This window comes from Natator depressus, chromosome 1 (genome assembly GCF_965152275.1).
Source record: "Natator depressus isolate rNatDep1 chromosome 1, rNatDep2.hap1, whole genome shotgun sequence".
Lineage (NCBI taxonomy): Eukaryota > Metazoa > Chordata > Testudines > Cheloniidae > Natator > Natator depressus.
Genome location: NC_134234.1, coordinates 109,967,111 through 109,992,917, shown reverse-complemented (window position 1 = coordinate 109,992,917; position 25,807 = coordinate 109,967,111). Strand labels below are relative to the sequence as shown.

At 43.0% G+C, this 25,807-nt stretch overlaps 1 protein-coding gene across 3 annotated transcripts in view; it reads right to left on the bottom strand.

The window, feature by feature from the left end:
* Nucleotides 1-25,807, bottom strand: part of TMCO3 (transmembrane and coiled-coil domains 3) — a 77,262-nt gene that overhangs the window by 33,709 nt on the left and 17,746 nt on the right. For all 3 annotated transcript variants that reach the window (XM_074964090.1, XM_074964073.1, XM_074964080.1), the window contains exons 3-5: nucleotides 11,579-11,758; nucleotides 9,111-9,302; nucleotides 7,258-7,386 (exon numbers count right to left, since the gene is read on the bottom strand). In XM_074964090.1, the coding sequence (XP_074820191.1) occupies nucleotides 7,258-7,386; nucleotides 9,111-9,302; nucleotides 11,579-11,758 (501 nt within the window). The remainder of the gene's footprint in view (nucleotides 1-7,257; nucleotides 7,387-9,110; nucleotides 9,303-11,578; nucleotides 11,759-25,807) is intronic.

The following is a 25,807-nucleotide window of genomic DNA, read 5'->3' as shown; positions in this document are numbered from 1 at the left end:
ATGTTCAGTGTACTAGTCTGCTTACAAGAATATAATCACATCTACATTACTATTTTAGCTATACAGTGCTATGGGACATAGGATGGTACGTGTACAAATTTCTAGACAGGTAGTACCCCAATTGTGGTCTGTGGAGCACTTACTGGTAGTCATACGGTGCTGGCTCTCTTTGTTCACAACTATTTTTGAAGGTGGCCAGGCTCTCTTTTACAAAGATGACTTACAAACAAGAAGGAACCTGCCTACCTGCCTCTTTTTAGGGGCTGTTGCTACATAAGGAGTGGTGAAAAGGGAACAAGAGCTGCCTTCAGGAACTGCCACCAATAGGAGACAAATGTCCCAAGGAGTGGAAAAAAAAAAAATTGAAGCAGCTGGGCAACATTTCCAGAGGAGAAGGAAACCAACCAGCAGGGAAGCAGGTGCAGGACAAAGACAAGGGGACCAGGTGGCAGAGAAGCATGTACAGGTGTAGCAAGGGGAGAGAATAATAGAACAGATTAAATGAAGAGCAAAAGTAGGTATTCGTTTTTTTCACAAGTGACTGAACATTTCACATTAGACAGCTAAAAATACATAAATACTTCCTTGCAGCAACTACAGCAGTTACTTTGAAAAGTGATATTGGCATGTTATGTGACTGGAAACAAAAGGGTGATGGCCTGTGCAATCGCACAGAGGTGGTGTTCTGCAAGACAACCTCTCTATTAACATTAACATGCCTGAGTGAGTGTCTGATTGGCTGCTAGCCTGCAGGGAGCGGGCATTAGGGTGTCTGTGTGTTTGCATCAGGGAAGCCTGGCTGTTTAAAAATAGCCAGAGCCTCGCGAACCAGCTGAGCGGCAGCGAACCAGCTGAGCAGCGGGGACAGCAGAGCAGCTCACAGCAGGAGTTTGCCTGGGAGTTCGCCTGGAGTGAGCCCAGTGAGGCTTACATCTTGCAAACGTCTCTGAGGAAGCTCATAGTAGGTAGGTGATATGGAAGGGGGGGGTTCAGCTGTTGTGACCTGCACTGGATGTGCCATGTTTGTCTTTCTTCCACAGGACAGAAGCGGCTTTGTCTGTACAAAGTGCAAGCTGGTCTCCATATTGGAAGAGAAGATTGAAGGTCTGGAGCAACAGATAACGACCCTGCGTTGTATACGAGAAACTGAGGATTTTCTGGACAAAACTCAGGATAGGCTTCTAGGGGCACAAAGCTCTAAAGATATAGAGCAGGTTGCACAGAGGAGCCAAGAGGCCAGTGAAGAAGCTTGGCAACATGTGACCTCCAGAAGAGGTAAGCGGAATGTCCGGGTTCCAGTAACACAGACACAGGTAACTAACCGCTTTCATGTTCTCTCCACAGGTACCATTGCGGAGAGTGGACCAGATGATATGTCTGGGGGGAGAAAGCAGAAGGAGACTCCGCTGGTTGGAAGGCATGAGATGCGATGTCCTGAGGTTGGGGGTTCCACGACCACCACTCCCAGAGGAGAAGGCGGGTGGTGGTGGTCGGGGACTCTCTCCTCCGGGGGACTGAGTCATCTATCTGCCGCCCTGACCGGGAAAACCGAGAAGTCTGCTGCTTGCCAGGGGCTAAGATTCGCGATGTGACGGAGAGACTGCCGAGACTCATCAAGCCCTCGGATCGCTACCCCTTCCTGCTTCTCCACGTGGGCACCAATGATACTGCCAAGAATGACCTTGAGTGGATCACTGCGGACTACGTGGCTCTGAGAAGAAGGATAAAGGAGTTGGAGGCGCAAGTGGTGTTCTCGTCCATCCTCCCCGTGGAAGGAAAAGGCCTGGGTAGGGACCGTCGAATCGTGGAAGTCAACGAATGGCTACGCAGGTGGTGTCAGAGAGAAGGTTTTGGATTCTTTGACCATGGGATGGTGTTCCATGAAGGAGGAGTGCTGGGCAGAGACGGGCTCCATCTTACGAAGAGAGGGAAGAGCATCTTTGCCAGCAGGCTGGCTAACCTAGTGAGGAGGGCTTTAAACTAGGTTCACCGGGGGAAGGAGACCAAAGCCCTGAGGTAAGTGGGAAAGCGGGATACCGGGAGGAAGCACAGGCAGGAATGTCTGCGAGGGGAGGGCTCCTGCCTCATACTGGGAATGAGGGGCGATCAACAGGTTATCTCAAGTGCTTATATACAAATGCACAAAGCCTTGGAAACAAGCAGGGAGAACTGGAGGTCCTGGTGATGTCAAGGAACTATGACGTGATTGGAATAACAGAGACTTGGTGGGATAACTCACATGACTGGAGTACAGTCATGGATGGTTATAAACTGTTCAGGAAGGACAGGCAGAGCAGAAAAGGTGGGGGAGTAGCACTGTATGTAAGGGAGCAGTATGACTGCTCAGAGCTCCGGTACGAAACTGTGGAAAAACCTGAGTGTCTCTGGATTAAGTTTAGAAGTGTGTGCAACAAGAGTGATGTAGTGGTGGGAGTCTGCTATAGACCACCGGACCAGGGGGATGAAGTGGATGAGGCTTTCTTCCGGCAACTCACGGAAGCTACTAGATCGCATGCCCTGATTCTCATGGGTGACTTTAATTTTCCTGATATCTGCTGGGAGAGCAATACAGCGGTGCATAGACAATCCAGGAAGTTTTTGGAAAGCGTAGGGGACAATTTCCTGGCGCAAGTGCTAGGGGAGCCAACTAGGGGGGGCGCTTTTCTTGACCTGCTGCTCACAAACCGGGTAGAATTAGTGGGGGAAGCAAAAGTGGATGGGAATCTGGGAGGCAGTGACCATGAGTTGGTTGAGTTCAGGATCCTGACGCAGGGAAGAAAGGTAAGCAGCAGGATATGGACCCTGGACTTCAGGAAAGCAGACTTCGACTCCCTCAGGGAACAGATGGCCAGGATCCCCTGGGGGACTAACATGAAGGGGAAAGGAGTCCAGGAGAGCTGGCTGTATTTCAAGGAATCCCTGTTGAGGTTACAGGGACAAACCATCCCGATGAGTCGAAAGAATAGTAAACATGGCAGGCGACCAGCTTGGCTTAATGGTGAAATCCTAGCAGATCTTAAACATAAAAAAGAAGCTTACAAGAAGTGGAAGGTTGGACATATGACCAGGGAAGAGTATAAAAATATTGCTCGTGCATGTAGGAAAGATATCAGGAGGGCCAAATCGCACCTGGAGCTGCAGCTAGCAAGAGATGTCAAGAGTAACAAGAAGGGTTTCTTCAGGTATGTTGACAACAAGAAGAAAGCCAAAGAAAGTGTGGGCCCCTTACTGAATGAGGGAGGCAACCTAGTGACAGAGGATGTGGAAAAAGCTAATGTGCTCAATGCTTTTTTTGCCTCTGTTTTCACTAACAAGGTCAGCTCCCAGACTGCTGCGCTGGGCATCAGAAAATGGGGAAGAGATGGCCAGCCCTCTGTGGAGATAGAGGTGGTTAGGGACTATTTAGAAAAGCTGGACGTGCACAAGTCCATGGGGCCGGACGAGTTGCATCCGAGAGTGCTGAAGGAATTGGCGGCTATGATTGCAGAGCCCTTGGCCATTATCTTTGAAAACTCGTGGCGAACGGGGGAAGTCCCGGATGACTGGAAAAAGGCTAATGTAGTGCCAATCTTTAAAAAAGGGAAGAAGGAGGATCCTGGGAACTACAGGCCAGTCAGCCTCACCTCAGTCCCTGGAAAAATCATGGAGCAGGTCCTCAAAGAATCAATCCTGAAGCACTTACATGAGAGGAAAGTGATCAGGAACAGTCAGCATGGATTCACCAAGGGAAGGTCATGCCTGACTAATCTAATCGCCTTTTATGATGAGATTACTGGTTCTGTGGATGAAGGGAAAGCAGTGGATGTATTGTTTCTTGACTTTAGCAAAGCTTTTGACACGGTCTCCCACAGTATTCTTGTCAGCAAGTTAAGGAAGTATGGGCTGGATGAATGCACTATAAGGTGGGTAGAAAGCTGGCTAGATTGTCGGGCTCAACGGGTAGTGATCAATGGCTCCATGTCTAGTTGGCAGCCGGTGTCAAGTGGAGTACCCCAAGGGTCGGTCCTGTTCAATATCTTCATAAATGATCTGGAGGATGGTGTGGATTGCACTCTCAGCAAATTTGCGGATGATACTAAACTGGGAGGAGTGGTAGATACGCTGGAGGGCAGGGATAGGATACAGAAGGACCTAGACAAATTGGAGGATTGGGCCAAAAGAAATCTGATGAGGTTCAATAAGGATAAGTGCAGGGTCCTACACTTAGGATGGAAGAATCCAATGCACCGCTACAGACTAGGGACCGAATGGCTAGGCAGCAGTTCTGCGGAAAAGGACCTAGGGGTGACAGTGGACGAGAAGCTGGATATGAGTCAGCAGTGTGCCCTTGTTGCCAAGAAGGCCAATGGCATTTTGGGATGTATAAGTAGGGGCATAGCGAGCAGATCGAGGGACGTGATCGTTCCTCTCTATTCGACACTGGTGAGGCCTCATCTGGAGTACTGTGTCCAGTTTTGGGCCCCACACTACAAGAAGGATGTGGATAAATTGGAGAGAGTCCAGCGAAGGGCAACAAAAATGATTAGGGGTCTAGAGCACATGACTTATGAGGAGAGGCTGAGGGAGCTGGGATTGTTTAGTCTGCAGAAGAGAAGAATGAGGGGGGATTTGATAGCTGCTTTCAACTACCTGAAAGGGGGTTCCAAAGAGGATGGCTCTAGACTGTTCTCAATGGTAGCAGATGACAGAACGAGGAGTAATGGTCTCAAGTTGCAATGGGGGAGGTTTAGATTGGATATTAGGAAAAACTTTTTCACTAAGAGGGTGGTGAAACACTGGAATGCGTTACCTAGGGAGGTGGTAGAATCTCCTTCCTTAGAGGTTTTTAAGGTCAGGCTTGACAAAGCCCTGGCTGGGATGATTTAACTGGGAATTGGTCCTGCTTCGAGCAGGGGGTTGGACTAGATGACCTTCTGGGGTCCCTTCCAACCCTGATATTCTATGATTCTATGTGGTGCACACTATGAAAATTATAACGAACCCCTGATCTGTTCTAAAACATCTTTATCACTAAACAGCCAAATTTTTAAAGAATGTGTCTACTGTAAGTACACAGACTTTTTTGTAATTACATATTCATTAATTTACCTTCTCTCCAATTTTCAATCCCTCACTTATTGGGCAAAAATCTCTCTTGGAAACTAAAGCTTTGCATGCTTACTCTGCAAGTAGACTTTTGCTAAGATTGGCTGAAATGAGTTTTGGCATTTTTGTTTGTATTCTTCTAGGAATGCATGAAGGAAGTTGAAAATTTGAGTTGAAGAGAAGTTTATTGTTCCTCCAACAGATTATTTTATCGATGTTTTAAGTCCCACCAAACTAATCTTCTGTTCTCCACTATTGCTTCAATAGTCCCTAAACTCCCTCCCCTGCTTCGTCCTCACAGTTTACAGATTACCTGTGACAGATGAAGCAAGATGGAGATAACTAGAGAGCCAGTGACAAATCTTATGCTGAGTCAGATTACAAAATACATTTTTTTTTTTTAAGATTTTATTCTGTGGCTATGCAGAAAGCAAAGAAAGTTTTCAAGGCACTCAAGTTTGCAGAAGCCAATGCTGAGCATTGCTGAAAATCCCACCCATAACATTATCATCCTTCAGTATTTGACAGTGATTATAAATAAATGCACTAATATAATTTTGTAAGAACCTGACAAGTGCATGACTAATTGCATTAAAATTAATGTAAAGGTGAAGAGACCAGTGCCATTATTTAGTGGAAACATTGTGTTCTGAAAATGTAAATGGTCACTGAAGTCAGTGGGAGCAGAGTTAAGCCAATGCCAAGTACTTTTGAAAATACCATCTATAAGTTTATTTTCAGCTGTAAAGATTTGAATTCTAAAAATGTTCAATGTATTTTGTCTACAGAAGGAATTCATAACAATCCTCAGGTGGTTTGCATTAAATACTTCTTCAGTGTTTGTAAAGCACTTTGAGATCTTTTGATTACAATTCCATAAATCAATTTTTACTCAACTAATTTCTCATTTAATAGCAGGGGAGACAGGCCTAAACTCCTGTTTACACAGACAAGAATTTCACAGTGTTTATTTCTCTTGTGTTTTTGGCAATAATTCTGACAGAATTAAATTTAAATTAGAGATTCTAAAAGGGCCGAACTTGGTAAATTTGTAAATAAATGCCTATTAGTTGCACTTACTGAACATGGATTGATATCTCCTGAGCTAAATGTACACGAAGCCAAAGGTAGTCCTAAATCACACCTCAGGGGACACGTCTCTGATGTCTTCATAAGGGAGGGAGCCTCTGCCTAGCTACTATATTGCTTTGCAGTGTTGAATATTTTCTCGACCTATAATTCATTCCGATAGACTCAAGTTGGTGCTCTTCTCTCTGCTATTCAGAAGCCCTGTGGTTGTATCTCTGTGATCATTCTGCCACCTCTTTGCCTTTCATTGCAGGGAGAAAATGACACAGTGACAGCAAAGTGGAGAAGGCAGATGCCTCTCTTCCCATAGTAACAGCATCACCACCTAATACTTCTCAACAGTTAGAAGATTCAAAGCAAGAGAGGTAGATAGAAAACGGGATAAAGAACACCATTGATTATGGGGAAGTGAGAGATGTTCTGTACCTCCCCAGACTAGAATCCGGCCTGCCTCTCCCTTCCTCCTACAGGCCGCATCCTTCTAAAAATCAGAGGCGATAGTGTGAAACAATTCTTAGGTTAGTGAATTTTATTTATTTACTCATGAGAAACATGACAGATCATAGGAGAAGACTTGAAGAGCTCTTTGTAAGCTCAAAAGCTTGTCTCTCTCACCAACAGAAGCTGGTCCAATAAAATATATTACCTCACCCACCCTGTCTTTTTAATATCCTGGGACCAACATGGCTACAACAACACAGCACAGATCACAGCAGAGCCCCTGAGTAGGAGCAACTATAATATGGAAAAGTAGGGTTTTATTCCAACTCCACAGGAAAACAATTTCTCACTGTAATTAGCCTAGAGAAAACTCACTTGCCTTCATTTAAAAAAAGTAAGTTTTTACCCTTCCTGGGGGTGGAGAAAAACTTGAAAACATGAATGAATGCTAAAGGATCTGAAATCAGAAGGCAAATAAAAAGAACACCAGATGTAGTCTCCTTAAAATCCTATGATTTTCTGGGGCCTGTCTCATGATTTTCAAACAATGGAAGTTGGCAATACTGTAAATCTTTAAAAAATTATTAAAAGCAACCCTAAAAATGAAGACAGGTATTAAAAAAAAAAGTCTCACTCTCTTACCTTAATGCTGTTTAATCCTGATGGTCCCAAGAGTACTCCACAGATGATGTACCCAAACATGGTTGGCAATCCTATCATTGTGCACAACCAGCCACATGGCAAAGATAACATTCCTATGGTCACAATATCCTAGTGTATAAAATTGATTAATATATTAATATAAAAGTCATGAGGAAGTTGTGGTGAAATTAAGGGCTATTCCCAACCCTTAAAGTTTAGTGGCAATGTAAAAATAAATTTAGACAATATCTTCCATCCGCAGAGTTCAAAGAATGTTACAGATATGAATGAACTGAACCTCAAAACTCTTATGTGGTAAGCATCACTACTGCCACTTACAGATTAAGAAATTGAGGAACAGAGTTGTGTTTTGTAAATGTAATAGACCTTGCCTGTTTTTGCAGCTGAGAGGATTAAAAAAGTAATTTTTTTAACCTGTAATTGATGTTTCTGTATATTAGACACACAGCTCTGGAAAGCTGCTCTCAGCACACAAGTCAGACAAAAAGATCTGACACAGATCAGACAGTGATATTATGCCAAAAGTTTTGGCTCTGAGGACTTTGAATCCTGCCATGTCTCTCTTGACCTTCCCAAATGAAGCTTCCATAAGAGAGAAATACAAGGAAATATTAAAGGAAGAGCTAAATCCATAATATTAAAAAGTATCAGCCAGAAGTAGCTCATATTCTCAAATGAAAAACAAACCAACTGTAGCAAAAAAATTCAAAATGAACAACAAGAATGCTAATGATCCACGTATATCAAAGCATTAATATCTGTAATAATAATGAGAGACCTTCCAAACTGGTGTATCCAAAATACAGAAACATCATTTACATATAAACATTCTAATTTCTGGATTCATCAGTCTGGAATTAGTCCCTTACAGAAGAGAATGGCGGGGGTGCATGCAGCAAAGTCTTCAGATAACTGATCTCAAAACTGGCCAAAAATGTGGCAAAAACATGGCCAAAAATGTCTCAGTAGTTACATTAAGTGTTGATCTGGTGAAAAAGTATAAACTACAGGTTTGCATCTCTAATTCTATCCAGACCTCCCCTCTCACATCCCAAAAAGGAGGCGGCCCCAGGCTTTCATACTACAAGCTCAAAATCAGATAACCTTTGCACTTTTCTTTGCCCATTTCTTTCTTCTAATAATTTAGCTAGAGAAAAAACAAAGGAAGTGTCATGTCTCCTACCGGAAAGCGAATAGACAGAACAGAGTTTCGTAATTCTTGCAAAAGATTCTGCACCACCACCACCACCACAGATTCATTGGAACTGCAAACTGATCTGAAGATTGAGGGTCCTGGAACAAGAGGATGCTCTATGACCCTTTTAGGCAATAGTTCACAGTCCTGATGAAGGGGAAATGACTCACTACGAGGGAGGAAACACAAGAAATGTGTGTTTGGGAGAGACAGGGCAAGACCAAGAATCCTTTACACCAAAACATCTGGTACATGTTGACTGGTGCTTCTGCTAGAAACTCACATGATGAGAATAACTGATACCACCAGTCTGGAAAACTTGTATCAGATTGCAGAATTTTTTTATTTTAAAACTACAGTCTTAGTACGTACAGTTCAAAGGGGTGAAAGAAGACGAGTGCTTTTGCCTTGTCTGAAGAAATTTGTTTTAAAAATGTTTAAAAGATTTGTTTTTTAAAAGTTAAGGGCTGATAATAGTGTTCTGAACATGTAAAATACATTCTTTTCCTTATCTTCAGGAAGATCAAGGTAAGTGCAACACTTAGTTTTTGATAAGGGAAGAAAGGTGGAATTTGAGAACTTTTCCATCTACTAGATCAAGATATACATTTATTTAGAGTATTGTCTAACAATTTACCTTTATGAAATGGCGATCAGCACGAGGGATGGTTGAATCCCTGGGCTTGGTAAGTATATACTGATTGTTTTGGGAATCAATAAGCATGCTAAGACCCAAGTCATCTTCCACTTCTCTTTTTGAAATATTTCTCTTGGAGTCTGCTTCATCTTCTTCCACCCTTAAAACTGCTTCAAAGTTGACACCTCTCACCTGGCAGAAAGCAAGCATTTCTCAGTAGAAAAGTAGATATTCAAGTCTCAGACTGATATTTTTACACGATCTGCTTTTGATAACAAACGTATAAACAAGTTCACATACTGATTAGATATTGAGGGTTTGTTACTATAAAGTTAACACAATTAGGAATTTAGGGAATAAAGACACTGATGGGGGTAGGCATGGATGGCACTAGAGTGATGTCAGTGTTGTAAGGGAGGCAGTATGGCCTAGTGTATAATACACCAGACTGGAATTCAGGAGACAGGCTTCTATTCCTGGCTCTGCCATTGATTTGCTGAGTGACCTTGGGCAAGTCACTTCACCTCCCTGTACCTCAGTTTCCCCGTATGTAAAATGGGTCTTTCTAAAGCGCTTTGAGATTTACAGATGAAAGGCGCTATATAAGCGCTAGGTGTTATTAATTAACAGTGAGTGTTGAGGACTCTGAACATCTAATGGGCCAATATGAACACTTCTGGAGTCTGTCTCCTAAAAGGAGTATTTATTGTATGTGGATTGCACATGACAAGTCCTATTTGCCTGTTTTATGTACGATTGCTATTATCTTGCATAGGAGGCTTAACAGAATTATTTTCCTTTCCTTTTTACAAGAACATAACAACGGCCGTACTGAGTCAGACCACAGGTCCATACAGCCCAGTATCCTGTCTTCCAACAGTGACCAATGTCAGATGCTCCAGAGGGAATGAACAGAACATTCATCAAGTAATCCATCCCCTGTCGCCCATTCCCAGCTTCTGACAAACAGAGGCTAGGGATACCATCCCTATTGTGTTATCCTAGTTGGTTATATTTTTGATGAAAACTTACGTTTAGATTACTGATTCTCTGTTAATAGTGCTCTTTTCCTTACAAAAGTCTGGTTTGTAGCCCAGGTTTGGTATAGTTACATGTTTTGTTTTGGTTCAAGAAAAATTACAAGAAAATACTGAATGCTTCTTGCTAAACTGAAGCGGGGACCTGAGAAGGCCTCTGACTGGTACTTTATTCCTTCTCCCCCACGCAGGAGCAGAGGGAAGAAGAGAGAAAAGAAATACATTGGAGAAAAAGGAGCCATTCAACCTCTTGCCAACTAGCAAGAAGTGCAGCATGAAAGGGGTCTGCAGACACACCTGGCCTCCTTCCACACAGCCTGACACCATTAGGCTGTACCACTACTAGCAGGGGTAACAGAATACAGTGCTATTGCCAACTACTCCCTGGTCACTGCTAACCATGACCCCCATCTACAAGGATGGGCCAGCCTAGAGTAGAGAAAAACATAACAGCTAGTTGTTTCCCAGCAGGAGGCCACCACAAAAGGGGCCTAGAGAGGCCCTGGCTCCCTCCTAAAGGGCAACTTCCTGTCCCCCATAACACAACTCATGAACTGCGCAGACCTTGCACCAGGTACTGCAAGCCAACAAAAACCTTTCCCACCAGAACTTCCAAGAGTAGAAGCCAAGGCCAAAAAGCTGCGACCTTATGTTCAGATAACAGGACTGACTGGAGAGGCTCTAAGGAAGGCTGATGGGGAAGGCATGGAGAAATGGATGTGTTTCTTACTCCAACACACGCACAAGGTTAACCTGGGGATTGTTTCTTTCTCCGAGTCTCCCACACCCACAGAGCCACTGCAAGTAGTCCAAGAGACTGAAAGCAGATGAAGTCCATGGAAAAAAGCCACTGCAAATGCAACAGAGGTGTTTCATGCCCTTACCTTGCACACTATTCCTTTTTTCAGACTGTGAAACCTAATTTCAAGGGTTCTCCTTCTCCCATTATATTCTCAACAAAAATGGAGGGAGAAAAAAAATCAGAAATAAAAATGGAGGCTAATTTTAACAGGGTGAGCCTGTATTTTGAGAGCCTAGAGACTCCAAATATCATTGGGCTAGAGGACCCTGAACGGTTATGTCAACATCACGATGTGCAAGTCTGTTCCACAACATAATAGTTAAAAGTGGCAATCATATTTAAGACTTCCAGACCAAAAGAGACAAAAAACACACTAGTGATATGGGAGATGACAGAGTACCTGCTTCCTGGCAAGCAGTCATAATAGCTCTAAATAAACAATTTCTTCTGTGGGAATCAAGGGACAGGAAAGATATGTAATAAGGTCAAATATTTTAAAAGTTGTCACTAGATCATCATCACTATGTATTACATCTGACATAAAAGTAGCATCAATGCAATGCTTAGTTCGATCTAAAAATGAAAGTATATGAATTAAAAAGCAGAATGATTTCTACAATGTCACTTACTGATTTGTTGTCATCAAAGGCATGTTCTTCTATTTCCTCTTCCAGCCTATCAGCTGCTTTCCTAACATCTTCAAGAATTTCATCTAGCATGGACAGGCTTTTATTTTGATGCTGCATGTTCTTAAGGGCTTCAACCTGATGTTTTTCTGCTGCTAAAAGTTCAACATATTCCGTTTCCTCCTGTTGGATTTTACAGCAAATAAGAATGAAGTTTTTATTTGATCTTTGAACAGGACAACATTCCACCTTATTAACATTTATTTATACTATTTTTGAAACAAACCATTTTACAAGAATTAGAACTTCATAGCAAATTTTATGAAAATAATTCTATTGAGACTTTACAGTTGTTTTTCTACCTTTTATTTATTACTTGAGAAGGCTCATCTTACAGGTGGATTCCTCTGTTCTTTTATAACATTTAAAAGCAGATGGAAAGCTGAGGACCAGGAAATATCACAGAGGGGACACCCTAATATATCTTCTAGAGAGAGTTTCTTAATTCCAAAGCCAAGTACAATTGAAAAATATATATTTTAGCAAGGAAGTTAGAGCATAGTGAACTAAAAAGTATGACTTCACTAGCTATTACCAAGCAAACAAATATAATGGAAAATATGCTCAAAGTTTTATAAACCTCTATATAAAATCAGGAAATGGTTTAAAAAAAAAAAAAAGGCCACAATTGTGCAACCATAAACAGAAAAAACATGAACATGTCAAGTGAGCTCAGAAAAGGGAAGGTGAGATTTATAAGCATGCTTTCAAACAACAGAAATTAGCAGGTAAGAAAACATTTCTCTTTTTCAAAGTTGCATCCGCTAACCCTTACAAATGGGATGTAGATAATCAGAAAAAGCGTTTACACTGAGAAAAAGCATTCTAAATAGAGAACAAGATGAAACAAAAAGGTAAGCCTGTGTTTGGTTTGGCTGTGACCTAGAGATCCCTCTGGTAAATAAAGCTCCAGATACCAACCAGAGATCCAATTTGTAGCACGTGGAAAAAGTAGAGATCAACAATCAAGTAGCTGTCTTGCATAAAATGGTTGAGGTTCCTGCTCACTCTGTATAAAAAGACACTGCTGTATTATGTGCCCTGATGTCAGAAGGCAATTAAATGCCTGATTTCTTGTGCATCTTTCCAATTCAATGTCTTATGCATTTAGTCTGAAGTGTTTTGGTCCCTGCACTTCAGCTGTAAGGAAGAACAAAGTGCTGACATCTTGTGATTCAGTACATTACAAATATACTGTTATGGCTTCACTATCAAATTTTAGCTTTCTCCTCCTTTGGAATTTCAGGTGCAGAAAGGTTTCAGAGTAGCAGCCGTGTTAGTCTGTATTCGCAAAAAGAAAAGGAGTAGTTGTGGCACCTTAGAGACTAACCAATTTATTTGAGCATAAGCTTTCGTGAGCTACAGCTCCAATTTATTTGAGCATAAGCTTTCGTGAGCTACAGCTCCAATTTATTTGAGCATAAGCTTTCGTGAGCTACAGCTCACTTGAGCTGTAGCTCATGAAAGCTTATGCTCAAATAAATTGGTTAGTCTCTAAGGTGCCACAAGTACTCCTTTTCTAGGTTCAGAAAGGATAGCAGAACAATGGAAGGTGCAATATTATCTATTGACAATGTACCAGCTCAAATAGGCTACTGGTCAAGGTTACAACTACTAAGATTGCAACCTTTAATAGAGAAGTGTTAAGTAGTTACTGAAGCAAGAGATTCATAGGATGCTCTGTCAACAGGGTGGAGTGATTTAAATCAAGGCCATTTAAATCATGATTTAAACCACCAACTGGAAAGCCTTGATTTAAATAATTGATTTTAATCAACTTTTCTATTTGTACTTGTTCTTTTCTAAAGAATGGTGCATTCTCAATGGCTGACATAACCATTAAAACACCTTAATTTACAACTAGAGTCTTTGTACCAAATCTAGTGCATCTTTTTGCTACCTAGGAGGGTACGTTATAACTATATCTGCTTTATTTAAGCAATTACATAATAAGAATATGAAAATATTAAGCTAACTGTACATTTTAGTATGTTAGAAAATGGTGAATGATATATTGCTTATTAACTAATTAACTTTTTCTCATGATTTGTGTCAAGGTGCCTTAGGATGGTAACTGGAATTTAATTAAAAACACAAAACCGTATATCCAATTTATTTTTATTAAACAAAACAACTTTAAATGTTTTGGATAAATCTCTTATCACAACATGCATCACATTTACAACTAAATGATTTATTAAAACAGCAGGATTAACAATAGCCAGTGAATTAATATTTCAAGTCAGCCTTGGGAAAAATTTCAAATATGCCTAAGTGAAAATGACTGAAGCTTAAGTTCCTACTCGCCTAAGTCTATTCAAAATGAGAGTCTCCTAAAATTACTTAGGCTGACCTATTGTTCCAGATTTATAAAGCTTGACTTCAAAAGCTAGATGTTTTCCCCCTGATTCTTCATATAGAAAAGCAGCCTTTAACTCAATGTTTTTGATAAAGGCTCATGGATCCAGCATATTTATTTTTAATTTAATGTTTCAAGAAATTTTAATAAGTTTTGGCCTTAACATATTTTGTATTAAGTTTTCTTTTTAAAAATAAACCTGTTTAAAATGAAATCTGAATTTATTATAATTTAAATAAAATTAAAAAAAAAAAAATCTGATTTTTTCCAAAAGAATTGTTGATTTTAAATCCACTCTCTCAGTCAGAGCACAAAACATGACCATGAGTTTCTTTGGGATAGGGAAGAGAATGAAGGTGGTAGAGAGAAACATTTTTAGAAGACTGAGATGCATTAACTTAGTGAGAGCATGTAAGAATTCGGAAAATAGAATGTGATGTCAGGCTTCTGCTTTTATTTGGATCCAAAACACTAGTAACAGCCACTATCTGGACCTTAATGGATCTAACACCAACACCAAGCATAAAAAATTGTATTGCATATAACACAAGACATGAGCAGTTTTCTTTTATAAATTACATTGTTCTCCCCTTTACACAGAGAACAAGTCCATCCCATTTAGTGACAAATCATGAATAGCTTCTCTGATGTTAATGTTGTGACAACAATCTGTTCAGAACAACCCTGTCACTTCAGATTACCCCTTTAAAATTCTTTCCAGTCAAAGACTCCAGGTTGTGACGAAAACCCTGGCCTTGGTGTACAGATTTGTTTATTATCATGTTTAGAATTGCCAGAACCCACAGTCTCACTGGCACGATGAAAATTACCCTTTGCCAGACAGATCTTTGACAATGTTCCTAGAATAAGTGGTGTTGGGGGGAAAATTAACAGCAAATGTGGCCAGGCCAAATGTCAATAGCTTTAGCTCTTCTATCTAGTCCCCTGGTAAAGAATATTTGTACTTTCCTACTTTTCTGGGAGGCTGCATGCTTCCCAGCCCTTTATAGCTCTCTGCTAGAAAGCACTGTTTGAAGGGTAAAAACGTCTCCTAGCAGCTCTGGATCTGATGCACAGACACTCTCCTTGGACTGTGAGAGAAATATAGGATGCCTTTAGAATCCTGGCAGTTTTTCCTTACAAGAGGAGCAATTCATGCCAGCTCCTCCCCTAGGTCAGGACTGTGACAGGTTCGGCCACAGAGACCCCCCCTTGGGACTGTCACCTGATGTGTTGAGACTACCGCTGAGCCCTTTTTCCCTGCCAGCTTTGGACTTCAGAACCCTGCCTTGTTGAGCCAGACACGCTAGCCTGCTGCAAACACAGACTCAAGTCTGAACCATGTCCCCCAAAGCTGCAAACTTAACTGAGAATGGCTTAGCAAGTGTTCCTATCTCTAGCACCCAGACACCCAGCTCCCAATGGGATCCAAACCCCAGATAAATCTGTTTTACTCTGTATAAAGCTTATACAGGGTAAACTCATAAATTGTCCGCCCTCTATAACAGTGATAGAGAGCTATGCACAGCTGTTGGCTCCCCCAGGTATTAGTCACTAACTCTGGGTTCAATAATAAGCAAAAGTGATTTTATTAAAATATAAAAAATAGGATTTAGGTGGTTCCAAGTAATAACACACAGAACAAAGTAAGTTACCAAACAAAATAAAACAAAACCATGCAAGTCTTAGCCTAATACATTAAGAAACTGATTACAGATAAAAATCTCACCCTCAGAGATGTTCCAGTAAGCTTCTTTCACAGACTGGACTCCTTCCTAGTCTGGGCCCAATCCTTTCTCCTGGTACAGTTCTTATTAGCTCCAGCTCAGGTGGTAACTAGGGGATTTCTCATGACTCGAATCCCCTTTGTTCTGTTCCACCCCCTTTTATAGCTTTATCACAAGGTGGGAATCCTTTGTCTCTCTCTGGGTTCCCTCCCCTCCTTATAAATGGAAAAGCACCAGGTTAAAGATGGAGTCCAGCACCAGGTGACGGTCACATGTCGTGCGAGCCCCCGCTCCTTTCCTCCAGGACTGGCCTGCACGTATGCAGTGGAGGCTTACAAGTAAACAGAGCCATTTACCACCAATTATCCTTCTTGATGGGAGCCATCAAGATTCCAAGCCACCATTAATGGCCCACACTTTGCATAGTTACAATCGGAGTTCAGAGTAACACTTTATATTTCTAGCTTCAGATACAAAAATGATACATTCATATGAACAGGATGAACACACTCAGTAGATGATGAGCTTTGTAATGATACCTTACAAGACACCTTTTGCATAAAGCATATTCCAGTTACATTATATTTACACTCAAGCATATTTCTATAAACATATGGAGTGGACATCACAAGGACAAACTGTAGAAAAAACAAGTTAGAGATCAACTGTGGTAAAGTAAATAAGGCTATAAACTGAAAACAGATTAGCTACATCTGAACAGTAACACAAAAAGATCTCTGATCACTTGAAGGACAGTTGGAGGCAGAACTTCTGTAATATTTACCCAGGGGGTCCTTTACTATTCCACCCTTGCCACAGCTTTGCAAATGCCCCAATCCTGCAATGGAGTAGAGGGAGCCATCTGCAAGGAATGGCAGGTGGGTCCATGAAAACAGGGCCGGCCCACAACATTTTGGCACCTGAGGCGGGGAGCTCAAATGACGCCCCCATGCCCACTTGCTTGGGCCAAAACTTTGAAAGGTCTCAATTCTGCCTTCTTCCTGTTCTACTCCTCTCATGGCACTGCTCTGCTACCTACCCCAATAAAGGAGAACTAACAACTTAAAATGCCTTGTTCAAAAATTAAGTAACACTTAACTTTCAAATGCCTGAACAGCAAATGTAACTTTTGTCTGCATACTAAAACACTGGCATTTTTATCTGTTTGAATAATCAAAGTGGTGCTTTCCGTGCCTTCTTGCTTGCAAAGATTTGAACTGCTTCCTGAAGGTCCCCAGTCTGGGCCAGCTCATGATCTAGTGAGATGGTTGCAAGGCCAACAAGCCTCTCCTGTGTCATTGTGGAGCGTAGATGTGTTTTGATTAACTTCAGCTTGGAGAAGCTGCGTTCTCCACTGGCAACTGTTACAGGAAGTGTTAGAAGTATGCGCAGAGCAACAAAAGCATTTGGAAAGAGGGTGGTCATCTTCTTTGTGCACATATATTCCAGAACAGCCTTTGGAGTTGATCCTGCTGAAGTGTATCTTGAAAGGGCTTTCAGTTCATCACCTAAATCACTCGCATCAATATCACACATGTCATCATGTGTCAACACTGTCTCTAGTGCCCTGCTGGTGTAGGTCTTCTTCAGGTATAGTGAGGAGTTTTGGAATATCATACAACATCCCAAATACACTGCTGTGTTCCTTGAGCTGCATGAAATGTTCTCCGACTGTAAGGCACAATCTAGTACCTGGTTAAAGAATTCAACTTTGAATTGTTGTTTGGGGTCTCTTATGGGATTATCCCGTGCCTCGTAATCAAAATGCCTCCTTCTTCGGTGACACTTATATTCTTGAATGGGTGGGAAAATAGCTTCAGTGTGAAGATCCTCTGCCAACTTCTGTGCACTCTTCAGAACGTTTTGAAATCCCTCTTCTGACCGGTAAGACTGTAGGTATGACTTTGCTTTGTCCAGTTGTTCCGTTGCTCCAGATATATCAAGGTCAACACCTTGGATTCTCTTGCTTACAACATTTATTTCAAACAGTATGTCATGCCACAATACTAAGCTATACAGAAATCTGAAGTTATGTATGTTTCTGGTGATTCTATTTCCCTTTGCCACTGTTCTTCCACAAACAGTTCCTGTCATTGCCATTATGGAAGATAATGCTAACTATGGCATCATCTATCTTCCCAATTTGGTGTTTGATAGGCTTTATCGCCTCCACTCGACTTTCCCATTGTGTGGCACTCAGTGGTTTCAGTGTCAGAGGATGTTGCTTCAAAATTTGCCATCGATGAGCTGATGCAGAGAAAAATACATAGATGCTTTGAATTACATTAAAAAATTCAGCAGCCTCACTGGAAGCTGATGCTGCATCACTGACCACCAAGTTCAAAGAATGAGAACTGCATGGGACAAAAAAAGCTCGATGGTTAAACTCTTGGATCCGTGTCTGCACTCCTCTGTTCTTTCCTCTCATGTTGGCACCATTATCGTAGCCCTGACCTCTCATGTCAGCTATCGCAATTCCCGTATCTTCCAGCTTTTAAGAAGCACATTTGTCATACCAGCTCCTGTATCATCAATGCCAATAAATTCTAGAAAATGCTCTCTGACAGTCACCATTGCAGGGACATTTTCACTAGGTTCTGTTGTTGTTACAAGACGCACCATTAAAGTAATTTGTTCCGTATGGCTGATGTGAGGTGTGCAGTCCAGAATAAAGTAATATCTTGCTGACTTCAGATCTGCCACAATCTTCTGTTTGACTTTTGTTGCCAGTAACTGTATGAGCTCATTTTGAATTGTTTTTCCAAGGCAGTGGTGTGTGTACGTTTCTTGGGTAGTGACTCTTCTTAGATGCTCCTGGCGTACAGCATCAAACTCAGCCATCAGCTCCACAATTGTAAGGAAGTGTCCACTGTTTGGCGCACACAGCTGATCTGAAGCGCCACGCAGTGCTAGGGTTTGGGTAGCAAGCATTCTCACAATGGCAATGAGGCTTTTCAGAACATTTTGCCAGTAAAGAGACTCTGATGCAATCTTCACTTGATGCTGATCATCTATGGTAGCCTTTAACCTTAGTCTCATCTCAAGCTCTTTCCACCTATGGAATGCTCTCTGGCGATTTGCTGCCTTCTCATGGCATATCAGATTTCTAGCCAGATTTTTCCAATCCTTTGTTCTGTAGAACCCAATGTGGCTGGAACATTAGACTGGAAGAGTTTGCAACAAAAACAGTAGGCAGCATTCTGGGTTTTTTAGTACATAAGCCATGGCCTCTCCACTTTGTCACCATTGGGGATTTCATGCCAGTAATGTGGTGGTTGGAAACTTCTATTTTCATTGTCTTTGGGGAACATGAAGTTTTTCACTTGCTGTGGTCCATGCAGTACAAGGAAGTCCCCCAGGCTACTGCTCAAGTGGGTCCACAGTCCTGGATCATCTAGACTTAAGGAACTAAACTCAGCAGCAGCTGTTTCTTGTGCCTCCACCACACTCTTCTCTGATCTACATGCACATTCCTGAAGAAAAGTGGTTACATCCATTTGAGATGGAGATATGGATGCTGCAGTAGCTGCCAGGTCACTTGCACTCTGACTAACTGGAAGATCAGGCATTTCCTCACCACTCACTGGGGCCGGAAGGCTCACCATGAACATCTGTGTCTATGTATCTCAGGAGAGCTTCTTCCTGCTTAGATAGAAAAGCTTCCTTTGCTTTCTTTCTTTTTCTGAATGCTGCACCAGAGGGATGTTTTCTTCTTTCACTCATGACTGCTGTTCTGTGCCAGCTATAGCGGCTCTCATTCCGTTGAAGGGGACAAATAAGCAGGCTGGTAGCAGGGCCTGAGTGAGGGAAGATATCAGCGACTTAAGGGCCTAACTGGCTCCTACTACTTCAGTTGACTGCCTGTTATCCTCAGGTGGGTTCAGGGAAGCAGCAGGAAACAGGAAGCTCCCTGAGAAGCTGGTGTTAATCAATCCAGGCTCCTGGGGGTGCTAGAGAAGTACATAAGAGGCTCCTCCTCCTCTCTCCCCCTGCAGCTCTCTGTTATTCCCTCTCACCTTTTCTCCTTCCTCCAGCATAGCACTCCACCATCTCTGTGCATCTAGAGCAGAGAGAATATATATGCACCAGCAGCAGACAATTTTCTACACTCTGGATCTTAGTGGTGCCCCCGAAAAGCCTGGTACCTGAGGCAGCTGCCTCAGGTCACCTCATGGTAAGGCCAACCCTGCATGAAAAGCAAGTGCTGCTTCAAAGCTGCTGCTCTGAACAGACCTAGTCAAAAGCATAGGACAGTACACACACTGCACTGTGCCTCACGTTGGCTGGAATGAGACACCAGACCACAAAATGGCAGAATCTGCACCAGTATTATCTGCACTTGAAAAATTTACACCACCTACTAGCCAGAGGACTGAACACCTAGAGATAGATATGCAAAATGAGGATGTAAGGTCTGAGGCATTTTTCTGAAGTCATATTAGGAGAGCAGCAGCCATAAGCCAAGAAGCACAAAGTCACATCCTCACATTCCTTCCAAATTAGAATGATAAAATCATAGAATATTAGGGTTAGAAGAGACCTCAGGAGATATAGTCCAATGCCCTGCTCAAAGCAGGACTAACACCCACTAAATCATCCCAGCCAAGGCTTTGTCAAGCTGGGCCTTAAAAACCTCTAAAGGATGGAGATTCTACCACCACCCTAGGTAACCCATTCCAGTGCTTCACCACCCTCCTAGTGAAATAGTGTTTCAAAATATCCAACCTAGACCTCCCCCACTGTAACTTGAGACCATTACTCCTTGTTCTGTCATCTGCCACCACTGAGAACAGCTGAGCTCCATCCTCTTTGGAACCTCCCTTCAGGTAGTTGAAGGCTGCTATCAAATCCCCCCTCACTCTCCTCTTCTGCAGACTAAATAGGCCCAGTTCCCTCAGCCTCTCCTCATAAGTCATGTTCCCCAGCCCCCTAATCATTTTTGTTGCCCTCCGCTGGACTCTCTCCAATTTGTCCACATCTCTTCTGTAGTGGGGGACCAAAACAGGACAGTACTCCAGGTGTGGCCTCACCAGTGCCAAATAGAGAAGAATAATCACTTCCCTTAATCTGCTGGCAATGCTCCTACTAATACAGCCCAATATACCACTGGCCTTCTTGGCAATGAGGGCACACTGCTGACTCATATCCAGCTTCTCGTACACTGTAATTCCCAGGTCCTTTTCTGCAGAACTGCTGCTTAGCCAGTTGGTCCCCAGCCTGTAGCGGTGCATGGGATTCTTTCTTCCTAAATGCAGGACTCTGCACTTGTCCTTGTTGAACCTCATCAGATTTCTTCTGGCCCAATCCTCCAATTTGTCTAGATCACTCTGGACCCTATCCCTACCCTCCAGCGTATCTACCTCTCCCCCAAGCTTAGTGTCATCTGCGAACTTGTTGAAGGTGCAATTAATCCCATCATCCAGATCATTGATAAAGATGTTGAACAAAACTGGCCCCAGGACCGACCCCTGGGGCATTCCGCTTGATACCAGCTGCCAACTAGACATTGAGCCGTTGAGCACTACCCACTGAGCCTGACAATCTAGCCAGCTTTCTATCCACCTTATAGTCCATTCATCCAATCCATACTTCCTAACTTGCTGGCAAGAATACTGTGGGAGACCATATCAAAAGCTTTGCTAAAGTCAAGATATATCTCATCCACCGCTTCCCCATATCCACAGAGCCAGTCATCTCATCATAGAAGGCAATCAGGTTAGTCAGGCATGATTTGCCCTTGGTGAATCCATGTTGACTGTTCCTGATCACCTTCCTCTCCTCCAAGTGCTTCAAAATGGATTCCTTGAGGACCTGCTCCATGATTTTGGCGGGGACTGAAGTGAGGCTGACCAGTCTGTAGCTCCCTGGATTCTCTTTCTTCCCTTTTTTTAAAATATGGGCACTATATTTGCCTTTTTCCAATTGTCCAGGACCTTCCCCAATCGCCACGAATTTTCAAAGATAATGGCCGATGTGATTGCAGAGCCACGTGCCAACTCCCTCAGCACCCTTGGATGCATTAGATCTGGACCCATGGAGTTGTGCACGTCCAGCTTTTCTAAATAGCCCTTAACCTGTTCTTTCACCACTGAGGGCTGCTCACCTCCTCCCCATCCTGTGTTGCCCAGTGCAGCACACTGGGAGCTGACCTTGTCTGTGAAGACAGAGGCAAAAAAAGTATTGAGTACTTCAGCTTTTTCCACAACATCTGTCACTACGTTGCCTCCCGCATTCAGTAAGGGTCCCACACTTTCCCTGACCTTTTCCTTGTTGCTAACATGCCTGTAGAAACCCTTCTTGTTACCCTTCACGTTACCCTTCACATGCCTTGCTAGCTGCAACTCCAGTTGTGCCTTGGCCTTCCTGATTACACCCGTGCATGCTCTAGCAATATTTGTATACTCCTCCCTAGTCATCTGTGCTAATTTCCACTTCTTGTAAGCTTCCTTTTTGAGTTTAAGCTCACCGAACATTTCACTGTTAAGCCAAGCTGGTCGCCTGCCATATTTGCTATTCTTCCTGCCCATCAGTTCCCTAAGGGAGTCTAAGTCTGCTTTTCTTAAGTCCAGGGTCCATATTTTGCTACTCTCCTTTCTTCCTTTTGTGAGGATCCTGAACTCAACAAATCTCATGGTCACTGCTGCCTAGGTTGCCACCCACTTCTACTTCCCCCACCAATTCTTCCCTGTTTGTAAGCAGCAGGTCAAGAAGAGCACGGCCTCTAGTCGGTTGCTCCAGCACTTGTACCAGGAAGTTATCCCCAACACTCTCCAAATACTTCCTGGATTATCAAAACAATGTAATATTGGACTGTTAAGAAGGACCCCTCGTAATAGTACCAACCATCCTCAGATAAGCAAGGAATCTCTTAAAATGTTTAAAGAAAACTGTGTTTGATGGCATTCTAATCTGGCAAAGAATCACTTAACAGTGGTGGGTGTGAAATCTCTACTTCTTTATTGTTTTGCTTTTATGGTCCCCACTTCTCTATTGTTTATCTGTATGGTTCCTGTCTGGTTCTTTGATTGTTTCTGTCTATTGGATAATTAATTTTACAAGATTTAAATAAACTGAAGTGGTGGGGTATGATTGGGTGAAGAATTATTTCGTAATATGTTAGGATTGGTCAAAGAATTCTTTTGTAATATCTTAGTAAACTGATTTGTTAAGGTATAGCTAAGCAGGACTCAATTTGTGCTGGAAATGGCCCAACTTGATCATCATACACATTGTAAGGAGAGTGATCACTTTAGATAAGCTATTACCAGCAGGAGAGTGGGGTGGGAGGAGGTATTGTTTCATGGTCTCTGTGTATATAATGTCTTCTGCAGTTTCCACAGTATGCATCCGATGAAGTGAGCTGTAGCTCACGAAAGCTTATGCTCAAATAAATTGGTTAGTCTCTAAGGTGCCACAAGTACTCCTTTTCTTTTTGCGAATACAGACTAACACGGCTGTTACTCTAAAACCTACATAAACAGGTTGAAGAAAGAGACCAGCTTGGAAGGAAAAAGAAAGGAAAAGGGAAGGAGGAGGCAAGACCTAAAAGAAGAAGAACTCACCCCCCCCCCCCCCCCCACCAAGAGGCAGCCTAAAATCAGAGCTGCTAAGAACCCTTTGCACAACCGCTTTGACATGCGGCAACCAGAACCGAGATGAGACCGACCTTGCCTGGCCAACAGGGAAAGTCTGCCTACATGATCAGGATTGGCGAGCATAGCACTTTATGCTTAGCATGTGTACTTTGCTTGGTAATTGTTAATAAATAGATTATAAGGCTATTACTGCGTAAGGCTCTTTCACTGGTAAAAAGATCCTGCAAACCCACAGACAGGGCCATCCCAAGCTATTCTGGGGCCCTACACAGCTCCCCCGCGTGGGGGAGGAGAAGGAGAAGGCCTCCGGGGGGGAGAGACGGACTGGCCCCAGGCCTCCGCAGGGGGAGGGGGCGGGGCTGGCTTGGGGGGCAGGAGGGGAACCGCCCCCCAGCACTCAGCAGCAGCGTGGCAGGGACCGGGTTGCTGTACTTCCTGCCACCAATGAGCGCAGGCCCAGGCCTGCTGCAGTCCTCAGGGGCGGGAAGAGGTGGTACTAACGCGGGGCAGGGGCCATGGGAAGAGGCATAGCAGGCGCTGGAGTAGCATGCAGCTGCACAGGGCACCAGAAAATTTGGTGCCCCAAATTTCCTGGTGACCTACGCAGCTGCATACTTTGCGTATGGGTAGGGACGGCTCTGCCCACAGAAGAGTATGCCCTGAGCCCTAGGAACTAGGTAAGGGTGTGTGCCTTTTGCCTGGAGCCCTACGAACTGAGAAAGGGTAGGGGTGCCTAAATCAACCGGGGTACTCCTTGAGCCTTAGGAACTGGGTAAAGGTGAGTGCCCTAGAGTGTGTGCGTAACAAGAATGGGACCCATAGGTGCCAACTTTTCCTGGCACCGGTGGGTGCTCAACCCCTCCCGCCCCGACGCCACCCCCATTCCAACCCCTTCCCCAAAGTCCCCGCCCCCTCCCTGACCCTATTGGACTCCTTCCCCAAATACCCGCCCCGGCCCTGCCTCTTCCCCGAGCATGCCGCATTCCCCCTCCTCCCCCCTCCCTCCCAGCGCTTTCGCAGAGGCAAGCGCTGGGAGCTAGGGGGAGAAGCGGAACCACGGTGCACTCAGGGGATGAGGTAGAGGCGGAGCGGAGACAGAGGTGAGCTGGGGCGCCGGGGGGGGGGCAGGCAGGGAGCTGCCAGTGGGTGCAGAGCACCCACCAATTTTTCCCCATGGGTGCTCAAGCCCCGGAGCACCCACGGCGTCGCAACCTCTGATGGGACCCATCAGCAAGATTTAAGGGCAATCGCCTGCTGAGAACCCACCCTCTGCTGTTAGGGAAAGGGGAGAGTGGTAGAATTACTATTAGTATATGTCCCTGGACCCTGCTTGGCAGCTTTGTCTTTCGTATCAGCATCTGGCTAGTAGGTGCCTGGTAATCTGAAGTTACTGAAAGATAGAAGGACCTTTCGGTCACTTCTGTCCTCCATAGTTTTCTGCTGTAAGAAAGAGTCAAAGGCAGAAGAATGGAAGACATAAGAAGCCTCCGGTACTGTACCCTGTCCCAGCCTTCTCTTTTGGCTCTCCTTTGTGAATTACAAACTTTTTTTCAATTAACAATATGAAACTGACCTGACACTCAGGAGCTAGAAGCTATATGCTTCAGCCTACTAAGAATAAGAGGTGAAGACAGTAGGCCACAGACACCCAGAAGTTTGGCTTTTGCACCTAACATCCCACTGGGAAAGTGAAAAAGTGCTTCCTAGAACACATCAATATTAACTAAGGAATTCACACATTTAATACAAATAAACTAGAACAAAACTGGAATAATGTGCAAACAAGTAACCTTAAACCTACCTCATGTAAACTTCGCTCTCTTTTCAACAACCATTTTCCAGAGTCATCTCTCATTATTCTGCTTTATATAAGATTGTTAAATCACTATACTAATATTTTACAAATATGAGAAAAGGGAGGGTTTAAAATAATCTACTTGTCCCAAGTGAGTAGGAAGCTTGACATGACACACAAGGGGAACACCCTCCACTTCAGCAGAATCTAAGCTTTCTTAAAAACAAAACAAAAAAACCCCACGCTTCTAGATTTTATAGTTCTAAAGAATCTTCAAAATGTGACTAAAATGTAATATAATGCAGTGATTTATTCCCAAGCCTGCAGACAGATCTCTCCAGTACCTCTTTTGCTACTAGTACCCCTGCCAAGCAGCAGGAGAGTGAAATGTTAAGATTCTGATTAGCTTCACAGCTTTTTAGAACTAGATCCAAAGGGAAAACTGATGTTTTAGCTTGCTGATAGTTCCAAATAACTTTAAAAAAAATCTTTTAGAATCAGATGAAAGGTGTCATTTTAACTGAGCTTTTTTTTTTTTCCCTTTTTAAACATTTTTTAGGGTTTTTTGTAATTAAACTTGAGACAATTTCTAGATAAGTCATTTTGAATCAAAAAATAAAAAAAGTTTCATTTTTAAAATGTCAGAGAAACATTTTGATTTTCTCAATTCATTCTTTTTTAAAACTAGAACAATTC